Source organism: Passer montanus, unplaced genomic scaffold (assembly GCF_014805655.1).
Source record: "Passer montanus isolate IOZ18808 unplaced genomic scaffold, ASM1480565v1 scaffold10, whole genome shotgun sequence".
NCBI classification, from domain to species: Eukaryota; Metazoa; Chordata; class Aves; order Passeriformes; family Passeridae; genus Passer; species Passer montanus.
The window spans coordinates 30,988,234-31,001,764 of record NW_024356505.1 but is presented as its reverse complement, the minus strand read 5'-3'; the positions used below and the strand labels follow the sequence as shown (position 1 = coordinate 31,001,764).

At 34.5% G+C, this 13,531-nt stretch overlaps 1 protein-coding gene across 19 annotated transcripts in view; it reads left to right on the top strand.

The window, feature by feature from the left end:
- Positions 1-13,531, top strand: part of PARD3 (par-3 family cell polarity regulator) — a 445,202-nt gene that overhangs the window by 223,953 nt on the left and 207,718 nt on the right. For 17 of the 19 annotated variants that reach the window (XR_005627160.1, XM_039705907.1, XM_039705894.1 and 14 more), the window contains 2 exons: positions 1,951-2,042; positions 5,013-5,096. Coding sequence is in view for 18 of the 19 variants with exons in the window: in XM_039705907.1 (XP_039561841.1) it covers positions 1,951-2,042; positions 5,013-5,096 (176 nt within the window). In the remaining variant the exon portion in view is untranslated. The remainder of the gene's footprint in view (positions 1-1,950; positions 2,043-5,012; positions 5,097-13,531) is intronic. The other 2 variants (XM_039705901.1, XM_039705860.1) reach the window with 1 other exon arrangement.

Sequence of the window (13,531 nt, the reverse complement as noted above, 5' to 3'; positions counted from 1 at the left end):
GTCCCAGGAGGGCACTGAAGGCAGGTCTGTCAACAGCAAGCCCAAAGGACTGCTGCAAACACTGAGTGGGGCAAGGGGAGTTCTGTTTACAAACTTAAAGTAGTCAAGAGAAAAGCTTTTGGGGCTAAAAAGTGATGAAGTGTAGGACTCAAGTGTTACTAAATGAATGATGCTTACGTTGCACATATGTAGATGACTGCTAAAATGACACAGCATAAAGCCAGACATTTCTTTTTTGGCAGAGGCATATCTATAAATAGGATGTTATTTCAGTCTCTTCTTCCATGTGTGTGTGTATATATGTATATATATGTGTGTGTGTGTATGTATGTATATAATGTATCTATATACTTATTGCATATTTTCTTAGAAAAACCACACATGAAAATTTGCCAAAAGCCATAGTATTAACAAAGTCATGTTCATCTGTGATGACCTTTTGTCATAAGTGAGATTCAAACTTGGGTTTCATCAGCAACTCTGCTGAAAAGAGTTCTCCTAAGGCTAGTAATAGCTTCATTGCAATAAAAATACATAGTTTTCTACAACTAGCAATGTCCCTAACCTCAAACCAGGAAACCCATGGCAACAGTGATTTGCAAGATGCTGTATGAAACAGTGTGGAATACCTGTTTTCAGTATGAAACAGCTCCAAATGTTCTGATTTTCCTTTATAAACCTTTTTGCATGTGACTTTAGAATTGGCATGGAGATTTTGAATATTTGTTTAATTTTAAACTTTATGCAGTGGTGCATATAAAACTTTAACTGAAATCAGTAAATTTACATTTCTAGGCAGCTTCAAGATGCTGGTTAACCTTTGAAATGTATTAATTACCTTGTGCTTAACAGAGGGAGATGATAAGAAGGTGCATATTAACACCTCTTGAGACACAGAATCATCACTCTTCCAAGCAGCTTGGCCTCACAAGGTGTGCTGCTTTCCAGGGTGCAGAAGGCATATCCATGGCCCATGGAAGCCTGGTGCATCCAGCCTCCTGCTTTTGCAGATTCTCTGTGGAAATCTCAATTGGACATTACCAACTGTCTCTGCCTGCCTTTAGCATCTCTTCAGTACTTTAATAAGTTGTCTGACTCTGTGTGCTAAACTCATAACCTATCATGTATTATTTCACTGACCTGATTGCTCTGGCTCTGTCTGTGTTTAAAACCTACTGTTAACACTCCGTAATATTTTCTGTTTGATTACTTGGGTATTTAAAAGTATAAGCTTCAATAATTAACATACACATAAGAATGGGTTTAGAGCTTCTTACTGAAGTCCTTGAATTACCCTGATCTAAATTGGAAAGTACAGCATTCACAACTTTGACATTAAAGTTATACATTTGGTGAATAACGTATGTACTTTTTGGAAAGTGAAATTAAAAATAAAATCAATTGGTTAGCATTAGAGCCTCACGTAGCTCTTTGATGTCTGCCTACTCTGGCAAGCTATTAATAAAGGCCGTGATAAAATGTTTAAAAAGCTCTTGGTACTTCATGGAATTACAGAAGCTGCATTTTCTTATACTATTTTTAAGTCTTTGCAAATGAGCCTCAGTGATCTGCCTTGTGTGTTCAGTCAAGCCCCCTGCCCAGGGAGAGCCTGGGAGGAGTTTCCCCAAACACTGCTGACCATCAGCTGATTTTGTGCTTTTGCTTGTCAACCTTCTAAAAAAATGCTGACTGTGATAGCTTCTGTAGCATGGGTTTTATAACTAGCAGAAATTGTGATACAACACTGGCCAAACTATAAATATAATTGCAAAATGTTTAAAGTGACAAAACCTAATTTCGAACCATTTCAGACAATTGTGGAAGCACAGCATTTCCAGTGCACATGTGGTAACCCCAGTAATCTGAGAATGGTAAAATATCATTACTAAAATGAGTTAATAAAATTAAATGTAGGCTTATATAATTTTTTTTTTTTGTTTTACTATCTAGGATGAAGATCGAACAGAGGAGGACAACAGCAGAGTTGAGCCTGTTGGACATGCAGACACTGGTTTGGAGAATGCTACCAATTTTTCCCTGGAGTAAGTTACTGGCAGAACATATTGTTTTAGTGAGTCTTAAGATTGAACACAGACTAGCGAAGTACTCAGAATAATATGAGTGATACTACTCTTAGAGAAATTGGGGCAATCTTTTTTAGGTCATGTGTCATTTTGGTTTTAAAAAAATGGATCTTTTTAAAAGAGATTCTAAACAGTTTAAAAAGCTTGTATTAAAGATGAGCATTGGAAACTTGACATTTATAAGTGCAGATGCTACAGTAGATTTTCTGCCTCAAAGAAGATGCTTATTTGATGGAACTTTGAAAACTTGACACAAGGAATAGGGTCAGTGCTAGTACAAATAGATCAACAGGCAAGAATTTCAAAGGAGAAAATCTTAATTCCGATCACTAGGTCACAGTTTCTAGGAAGACCTATCACAGTCACAAACTGTGAGGTCAAAAACCTCAAACTTTTGAATGGATCAAAACTGGTGTTTTGTTAGCTCCACCTAATTTAAAAATGCAGTTACTGAATGATATTTTATGTCATCAAAAGATACAGCAAACTTGACCTTTTGCATTTCATTGGAAAGAACTGATGCAGAGCTTGTTAGGGAGTAAATGAGAAAAATATCCCTTCTAGCCTTAAATTAAATCTTTTAAATTTATTAACTTAAATTTTAAATAAAATTAAATCTTCTGCTCCTGTTATTTTTGAATTAAATTATGAATTAGGGACAGAGGTTTTAAATGTTAGATAAAGATCATGGTGACATCTATTAGGCTGTAGAACGTGCATGTTACTCGGTTCCATTTACAAAATCTGTTACATTGTAAATTCCAAATGCTGTTTCCTAAATAGAATTTGCAGAACTTCTGTCAAATGTAATGCTTCCTGTTGTTGCTTTTAAGTAACTTATTGACTTCTCATCATATGCTACTTCATTTATGTTTTGTTTTGATCTCATACTTCTTTGCATGTTTGTTTGAAGCAGTTGGCCCAAACTTCTGAGAAAATCAGGAAGCCAGATTGAAAGAATCTCTCTTAGGAAGCTATCATTTCCTCTTTTATTCTGTTTTACAAAATTTAACATTTGAATTTGGGATAGAATTTTATTTTTTTAAAAGGAAAAAATGTAAGAAAAATGAGTGCAAAGATATTAAATGTGCATTTTGAACAAATGAAAAATGACTGACTCAAGCACTAGAACAAGCTAAATTATGTACACTGGATATTGAAAATAAGTGTTTTTTTAAAATTTAAGTCCACTTGGGCTGTTTCAGGTGCATCACACAAATTCTCACTTGTTCTCTTTCTTAGCCCTTAATTTTCCTCTAAGTTAATAGCAAAGTCAGAAGAAAGCTGGTCATAGAGAATCACAGACCTGCCAATAGCAAATGATGTCTTTTAGAGTTCCCTTTGGAGGTCAGAGGAGTTGCTTGAACCCTGTGAGCTCCTTTGCACACTAATTAATGACAACTTAGCCTTAACATACAGTGAGAAGGAAATGAAGTCATCCTGTATAGACACTGCACGTGGAACAGTATGAAATGCTGTATTGATCTCAGTCTTAAAACATTGATCCATGTCTGAAGAATAACACGTTTTTGGCTGAAGTCTCTCAGCTCTCCTCTTGTTGCACTACTTTCTTGAGCTAACAGTGACAATAAGGGTAGAGACCTTCCATTCATGTTTAAAAATCAAGGTAAAAATTCAGACACCAGTTGAGGCATACAACAAATGTAAAGGCTATCTTAAAAATATATTTAGAAAATTTAATGTAGGACAAAAGTAAGACAAACTGTAACTCAGGATTTGTGTTGACTTCCCAAGCATATGTGGTCTGGTTATTCTCAAATTACAGATTAAGAGCTGCAAGCTTTCATGATGGGCCACCATATGATCAAGAGCTTGTTGAAGGAAGTAGAAAATCTTTTACTGCTATCACAGGGCATTTGTCTTGCTCTTTGCTCCATTTTGAGATTAAATTTTATTTGTATTCATATGAGAAACAAGCTTTTCTATGATCTGTTTGTATATATATCTAGTGCCAGGAAATATGGAAAAAGTATGTAATGCTAGAGAGAGGCATAAGCTGCAAATTTAGATTGTGGCTTCTGTTCAGATCTCTCACTTCCAGTTTTACTGAGAGGTTTGGCTTTTGTGTATTATTTTCTCATTTATGCATTTATAGCTCTTTATGGTTCATGGGCTATATTCTACCTTTCCAGATGTGGGCATGTTTCAAAGTCATTAAGAGATTTGGTCTAAATCTATTTCTACAATTTTTGCATGTGTCTTTCTGAACCTGTATTTTCTTCTGCTGCTTTTTTTCCTCACTACAGCAAAATTTATAATTGAAAACTAAATGCATGGTTGCTCCAGGGGACGTCTGGTTGGTTTTGAATGTTACAGTTAAAACTTTGGAAACTTTGCTTAGTAAGGAAATGCAGGAATCTTCCAGTAAAAGAAATGGAATTACAATAAAACAGATTAATGTGTTTTAAAACTGGAAGGATTTAGCCAATTAAAAAATTAATAACTCTTATTTGATTGTGAGGTAGTTATGGGAAAGCTAATGTAAAAAATTTAGCGTTGGCTCTAAGATAAAAAAGTAAAGCATGCTGGTTCTATGATGAGCTTTTAGGTTTTTGAGGAAAAATTGTGTGTGGCATTTAAGGTATTTCTACTCAATGGTCAGTTTAACCTTAGAGTAAGAAAGAAATAAAGCAATATGCATGCAGTGATGATGATGAGACCTATTTTTATGTATTCAGCTAAATTAAAAAAAAATATTTTTCTTGGTTCTATTAATTGAAGTATTTTTGATGATTGATCTCCTTTCATGCCATCAGATTACTCTTCAGGTACGTAGCGCTCAGCAATGCTTTCATCACCATGACTTGGTTTCTGGAATGGTTTTGTTTCTCTGTGTATGTTTGTGTGGGGTTTTTTGGTTCCTTCACGGTACATGTTCACATTCCCTCATTCGTCATTGTCTCACAGTGATATGGTAAAGCTCGTCGAGGTCTCCAATGACGGCGGGCCTTTGGGAATCCATGTAGTGCCTTTCAGTGCCCGAGGCGGAAGGTAACGTATCGTGTAGGATTTTATTTGCATTGTAATTTGCTGTGCTTTATCTTGGTTAATTTTTGTGTTGTGTGCCTTTGCCCTCTGTAGAATACTGTCTGTTTTTCAATTACTTCACTGATTAGGAAAGGAAGAAATGCAAGTTTGCTGACTCTGTGCTTGGAATGGACTCCAAAGTTCAAAGGCTCTGCTTAGAAGGAGTTAGAATTTGGTCTTGTAATCTCAGGGTAAATTGAAAGATAAAGACGTTTCCTTTTGGACTTCTAAAAATTATAAACTTCTGCCCTAATTCAGGTGGATATTTTGGAACATTTCCCTCTGTACTGTTTAAACCACAAGTTTCAAAATAACAGCAGGACTAAACCAGAGATGTCCTTTGCTTTTGCTTATTAAGAGTAGGAGAGAAAACAATTGCCACACTTTCAAAATTTCATGTTGCCCCATCTGTTGGGGTTAAAAGGAAGTAACAAAACCAGTTGAAACATTCTGGTTAAAAAGGTGTAAAGAAAGCAGTTTACATTAAAAAATACAATGTGGGGGATTTTATTAATAAGCAGAATACATGTCTAATGCTTAATTTGCTAATGCAGAGTTTTAGTATTTAGGGTCATGAAGATAATCTCAGAAAAAAGAGCTAAACTTTTTTATTAATTATTAATGGATTTCAAACTTTTAAGTACCTTGAGAAATTATAATTTTTCAGCAATATATGCAAATTTTATACTGGTGTTGCATATTCTAAGTACACGCTCTATTTTCTCTCTTAAATGAAGAGGGAAACAAATAGATGTATCTTAAAAGTAATCTTTGCACATAAAAAGGGATGTTATGTTCTCGAGTCTGTTGTCAGAGTAGCTACTTCAGTTTCATAGTTAAAAACTAATAAATTAACAAAATCAATTTGCTATACAAGTGTATCTCTCAAATATTAATATACTATATTCAGAAACATTAGAGTATTTTAGGTACTTTGCCTCCTATACAAAATATCTTCATGGGATTTTAAACACAGCGTAAGAGCTTTATTTGCACTTGTTACTTAAAATCCAATGCTTTCATGGCCTAAACAGTATGAACTGTTCATACACTGACATGTATTATGAGAAAATGTAATTTGTCTTACTTTAAAGCTACTTTTTCTGGGGACTACAAGTATTAAGAGCAAACTTCTGTTAAATGGTGAATTCTTCTCTTCATAATCTGAAATTCAGTAAATTCAGAGTGGGTATGGAAAGGGCACGAGTGAACAGTGCTTCAAACATAACTCAGAAGTAAATCCGATCAAGTTAGGAATGGTTGAAATGTTCACACAGTTATCTGGGATTTTGACAGTGTGAAGGCCAAGGAAAAGACTGGTTTAAGAATGTCAACTGCCTGCTAAGTACTTGTTTAATAAAACTGATGTTAAAATATATATTTTGACATTTTGAATAAGAATTTTAACTAGAGTAAAATTTGCTTCCAGCCTGTGATGTGATTGTCAAGTCTGAGGCAAAGCTTAAACTGTTCATACATAATGAGACCATGCTAAAGAAAAAAAACCACATAAACACAGAAATAAAATTTATAATTTTTTTAAAACAGAAATTTAACTATGTCATGCAAAATTATATGATAAAGTTTTACTGCAGGAAAGCCAAATTTAAATATAGATGTTTCAAATCAGGACATACTGGAAAAGCAAATTCTATTACAAGGGAAATAATTTTTATATTAAAATGTGTCCTCTTTTATCTTATACTATTAGAACTCACTTCATTGAAAAATGAACCATATGTGTCATTTCTGAGTTTTTTTGACCCTCTACAAAATAATCTGCTGAAGAGGGGAGACAGTTGATGTCATGTCTTGAAAGTGTAGAAGAGCAGAGCTGGGGAGGATCTAGAATATTTCCAAAAGTTTTCTGCCAAGCCCTGTGTGTTCTAATGAAGGAAAAGCAGAGTTCATTGCTTGGGATTGATTCTAAGTGCTTGTGTTGTGCTGCTGCTTTACTGTCTGCATACCCATGTCTCTGCATGCTTTCAGGTAGGATAAACACATTTTTCTCCAGCTACCTCCCGTGTGGACAGGGGAAGGAACACACTCAGGATCAGATTTGAAGCAGTTGGTGGGGATTTGGTTATTTTTTTTTTCCCCTCCTGGTTTCTCATTTCTTTTGACTGCATAAGACACACTTGCTTCTCCTTTTGCTAGATTCAGAGGGAGAGCAGATGTATGGCAGGGATCTTCTGCTTCCTGCTTATTTCTCACTGTAGCACATGGCTGCTCTTTGTTCATCCCCTGGCTGCAAAAAATAATTCTCCCTGCTACAATCAACCTACAACTCCCTGCTTATAATAATAACTTGATCAGGGGAGGTGCTTAGTAGAAACCTAATTATAGAAAACCAGCCACAGGACTGAAGGATGTCCAGAAAGAAAAGATCTCATGTGTCATCTAGATTAGTCCGCTGTCCCATTGTTGTTTTATATTTGCTTGCTGTTTGGTTCCAGTTATGCTGTGTTTTCAATTACTTTTCTTGTAATTCCTTTCTCTTGCTTTTGAAAATGTTACTCAATAGGCAATGGTTATTTAATCAATAGCTTGAAAAAGTATTATGCAATTCACCTTTTTTTCCCCTATGCAATAAGCAGGAGCCTTCCCCCACCAACAAATTTACACCAGAAAATCCCTCCTTAAGGAAACACTCCAAAGCTATAAAAATTATGTGCCATATCTCTGTTGTTTACTTCAATTGAGAAAATATTTGGCTTTTTCATGGTCTTTTGAGGGTTTGGAATAAGAATCTTTTGACTACTGGCTTTTGATCTTGAACAAAATCTGTAAAGGTCTCTGCCTCATCTATATAGATGCTACAAATTATTTCTGTTCCCAGTAAAACTGAGAATTTTTAAAATAAAAACCCATGCATTTCTCTGGGAATTGCACTATTGATTCGTAAAGACATGCTGAAACTTTATTCTATGTATGTTTCCTTGTTATCCTTCTGGTTTTGCCTCTAGAAATGTATCTGTCTTTTATTGGCCTATTTGATCATATGATTTTGTTAGCAGATTTTATTCACCTTATCAAAAGGGAGGAGGGTATACATATTCATCACCTTATGGTTATGCGTTTTTAAGGATGGAAGTTTTGTTTGTAAACCGGCTGGCACATTTTTGCAATGGCATAGATGCAGTGCTGAGCAGAAAAGGAGGCATGAAAATGAAAGTAGAATGAAGGAAGAAGAGAAGGCAAGTAGGAAAGTGTTCAGATAAGAGTAGAAAAAAGAGGAAATGAATGAGAGAAAAATATGAAAGGAAAGAAAATTCTAACTCTGTGCAAAATTAGCATACCACCAATCCTTCCTTCTTGTTAGGTGCTCAGAGACAGGAGCAAACAGTCCCAAACAGAATCTCACTGAGCAGCCTGGATGATGTGGGATGTTCTGTTGATGTTTAAGTGAGATGCACCAAGTTCTCTGAAAGCTCAACAGTAATTATAGCCTAATTTACCATTATATGGCCTCTTCTGCTTTTGAAATCTTCTCAAGCTCTATACCCTAGCTGCTCTTCTGAAATCCTGCCATGTCTGTCTTTGGAAAGAGATTCAATTGACACAAGGAATATATGAGAGAACATCAGAAATCTCTGTGAATAATGATATGGAAATCAGAGTCCCATAGGCTCAAGACTACTCTGAAGTCTACTTAGTAAAGCAGAACTGAAAAGGATTTGGATATTCATCTGAAAACCCCACAATGAACATCCACTAATAAGTATCAGACATGTTACTTTGATACAGACAGGTATGCACAGCTCTGCCAGCTTTCCTTCTGTTGAAGTGTGCCACAAAATCCATGATTAACTCTACATCTAAAACCTGCAGCTAAAAATGTTTTTTTGTTATGTATCTTAAATGTCTTAAAATATTAGGAAGTCTCCAAAGAAGGGAAAAAAAGAGAATTCTTGTCAGTTTAAATTACAAATTTAGCAGGCTTTATTAAAAAGAAAGAAAAACCTCAAATGGAGGTGAGCATTTAAACATACACAGACCCTAACTAGAAATCTAGAAATTTGAAAATTTAAAATTATTTTTATTATTTTTATAGATTTTAAAATATTTTAATTATTTTTAATATTTTTTATTATTTTTCTCTTTCTATTTTTTGTCTTTTAATTGGAAATATCCTTTATTTTCTAGAGTTTATAAATTCACCTCATATGTAACTGTAAAAATTTTAGTCTTGTACTCAAGGTACAAAGAAAACTAAAGTGGTATCTAATGGCCATTGTGTACAGTGAGAGTCCATAATATTGCCTTCAAGGTGCCTCTCTAATGATCATATTCTCTTTGATCAAGTAGGAGGTCCATGCTCTCTGCCTCTCCATTTATTCTTCTGCATTTCCAGCCTTTTAAGTCTCAAAGGTAGCTATGGCTTGCAAAAACATATGTATGGGGAAAAAATTCTCTGTAGAGTGAATGTACCATTCCCTCACTCTTGTATCTGAATTCAGACTGTCTGAGCTCAGCCTTTAAGAAGTTTTCTAAGCATAATTTGAAGTATTAGTCAAGCTAAAAAGCTGAGAAGTGGTTACCAAAGATTGGGAATTGGTTCTGGACTTCAGGCATGAAATTTAAATGCCTACACAGTGGTGCTGTGATGTCACTATCGGGTAAAGGACTTTATGTACAATTTAGCATTGAGTAGCCACAATAATTTAACTTGAACAAACAAGCCAATTTGCCTATTCTGACCTCTGAATCTAGGAATTTTATACTGTGTTTATGGTCTTGTAGAACTTTTCAGAGATCTTTCTAAGCATGAAACCGCTGCACATCAGCTTTTCAATCAATCCTCATTTTTGTACCTTAATCTAGTTTTTGCCTTTTCATGTTAGCGACTTTATGTAAACATTTAAATTGGCTATTTTCTGTTCTGTCTGATTTGATTACACTACAGTTAGCTTGCAGGTAAATACATAAATAACTTCAGTGTGTACATACAATGGCCGAATCATAGTCTAGATGCTCAGTGTCAGTTTTTATTTTTACTTCCACTGTCAGTTTTTATTAAGATAAATTATCATCATTTCCATACATCTGGATGGCATGTGGAGAGTTCGCATTGCACAAACTGCCCCAACTAAGTCAGGCAATTTAGATGTCAATAAAAAAATCGCTGCTTATTTCTAATTTTATCATTGGTTGTAATTTATACTGGGAACAGAAATGTTAACACATGTAGCTGAGTTTATTTTAATAGTATAATTAGAGTAATGAACCTTGTGGAAATACAGTGGTACAAATGCTAATATAATCTCAGCTGCTTACATTCCCAATTAGGTATTTAAAACAAATACAAAGATTGAGCTCTGTGCTTTGGCATTTTCTCTTCAGTTTCTACATCAGCTAATGTTAGGCTAAAACAGCACAGGTACAAAATTTTTATTTCTTATTGTTTCAACAGGATTGTAGACTTGCAGAGTGTTTTGCAAAAGGTTCACGTCATATTTAATATAATTCTTGAAAAAGTTGGAATTTAGAAGTTTTGTAATGGAAGAATTTGTATTAAAAACTTGACTTACTTTAACTGGACAAAATTAAGCAAATTCAAATACACCCATACATTTGTATGCTACATGATTGTGTTTAAAAAAAATGTATATACTGACTTTGGTACTTTATACCAGATGAGTTTAGATGTTTTCAAAATTTATGTCTTCCTAATGTAGGAAACATAACATTGAAGCTGTAGTATAACTCCACTTTGCAGGGTTAATGATGGTGGCATATGGCAGGGAAAAAAATCCAATTTGTTTTTAGGTTGCTGCATATTTGCAATATCAGGTCTACTCCGTTTATCTCCAGTTGCTGCAACAACAAACATGAATTCCCAGAAAGTCTTTTTCAGAGTCACATTCTTACATTTGACCATAGTATGCTGAAGAAATACTGTAGGAAGTTGGTAGGCTTTTGTTAATTTTTTAAGAACATAAATTTTCTGCAGTTCTAGTTTTCTCTGCTATGCAAACACTCATTTGGAAATTGTTTCTGGAATTGTGTCTAAGGAGACCTTTTGTGCCATGTGTTTATACAAAAAATTAAATAAATTAAAAGGCACTGTGAGAAGCCTGCTTTCAGCTTTGACTCAGTCTGTTCATCCACCCTTGAATTTGCTCTCACTGACTTTAGGTTTATATGCCTTGGTTAACCTAGCTCTAACATTTGTTAAAAAGCAAAATCCTCATGAGCAGGCACCATATGCTGAATTAGAAATGACCAGTCTTTCATTAGCAGAACTTGTAGCCTTTGTTTAATGAGATTATTTACAATTTTGAGTGGTAGTTTATCTGTTACATTATTCTACTATTGGTAAGGATTAGTAATATTTTTACAGATTTGAAAGCCTAAGTGGAATACATTTAAGAAATGTCAAACCATGCATAAAGGTGCATCTTGCATTAATAATTTGACGTAAATTCAGAATGTGAGACAGTAGAAAGCAACATTTCAAGAAAAATGCTGTCAAAACTATTGATAGAGCAATCATTTTGTAGTCATAAGCACATGGAGACATTGGGATGAAATAACCACATTATTTTGTGTTGTGCATTGTCATTGTATTAACTTAGATTGTTGTACTTTGTGTAGATATTGTTTTGATATTTTGGTAATTTTTATAGTTAACCATATAAACCAAACACCTGTTGTTGTTTCTTTGCTCTTGTGCAAGCATTGCATGCACATCCAAATTCTGAATTCTCTTTGGACATTGCAGAGGAATACACCTGCATCAAAGAGCTGTTGGGCATCAAGTGAAAGAAAAGGAAGAGTAGATACAGCTCCTTTCTTTCCTGCTCAAGTATTTTGTTGGTTTTCTCTTCAATGTAGCATTCCCTATTTTATAATTTCCTTTGCCTATCTCTTCCCTATTTAGAGTTACAGTAGCTTCACTTTGTGGCTCAATGACAATCTCCCCAAAAGAAATTCAACTCACAAGTGAGAAGTCACAAACTTGTTTTCTAACATGTCAGTTTTCTATGCGCAAAAACTATAATTCTGATAAAAATAGCATAGTGAAGCCATACAAGTAGTTTTCCTTTTTGCTATTAATATAATATCTCCCCAAAAGAAATTCAACTCACAAGTGAAGAAGTCACAAACTTGTTTTCTAACACGTCAGTTTTCCATGTGTCAAAACTATAGTTCTGATAAAAATAGCATAATGAAGCCATACAAGTAGTTTTCCTTTTTACTATTAATGTAACTGTTAGTTTGGTTCTTCAAGGAACTATCAAATCATCCATAATTTCTTTATAATTTTATTTATCAGTTTTAAAAATATGAGACTGCCTTCAACACTTTTTTTGTGAACAGAAGGAAAAAAAGGATTGAGTTGTTATTTTAAAGTTTGTTTTATTTTACTTCCTGTGATTACATAACCTAATAATGATTAGAAAATTGTAGTACAACGTGGTCATTAGGTTAGTGTGCTACTGTTGTGGACTTGTAGAGTTTTTTGTCATGCAAATGTCTGACTCAAGCTTCATTTGATGATTTGTGTTGTCAGAATTTATGTTGTTTTTCTCCTCGTGGTCTGTTTACATGTATAGATCCTTTCAACTTCATATCTTAATGTCTCTAGGTGTGTCCAAAGTGGAAATACTACTAGGACTGTTTCTCCTACTACTTCATCTACCTTGTAGGAAAAATGTATGACTGTTCTGTAAAAAAAAACATTTATTTGCTTATGCTGGAGATAAATTGGTAAATGAAGAATTGAAACTTGAAGAAATAAGTTAATTTTGCTTTTTTGACCTGTTTAATGAAGTGCTCAAGTGTGTAGGTAACTTTTGAGCACATGAGGAGTCCTTTTGAGCACCACTGACTGCTCATTTACTCTGAGGTATTACATTACACCTTTCAGTGTGGTCACTGGAAGGTTTTTGCTTGAAACACATGTGGTCTTCCAAGTCCTGCTGATTTGGACCAAGTATTTTTCATGACATGCTTTGAAATTAATTCTGAAAAAAAGTAATGCTGTTGACATGGCTGATGTGAGTTTTACCCACTGATGCCACATCCTGTGGTCTGACACTGTGAAGCTGATCTTCTTAAAGAAAACCAAAACAAACAAACAAACAAAAAAAAAAACCAAACAAAAAAACCCCACAACGCAAAAGCAACAACAACAACAACAAAACCCCCAAAAAATCAAATGCAGTGTCAATGCCAGAATAATCCTGAAGACTGAGTTGTCCTTCGAGTAGAGAGTTCAGGTATAGAAACATCATTGACTTTGCATACTATCCTGCCAGTACCCCAAAAGTCCTTTCTTCAGAATCCTTTTTCTTAATTTCAGGTTGAATATTTGTCTAACCTTTCTCTCTAAATATGTCCTTAAGATGATATTGTGGGTAAGCGTGAAACAGAGGGGTCTAACTCATTGGACA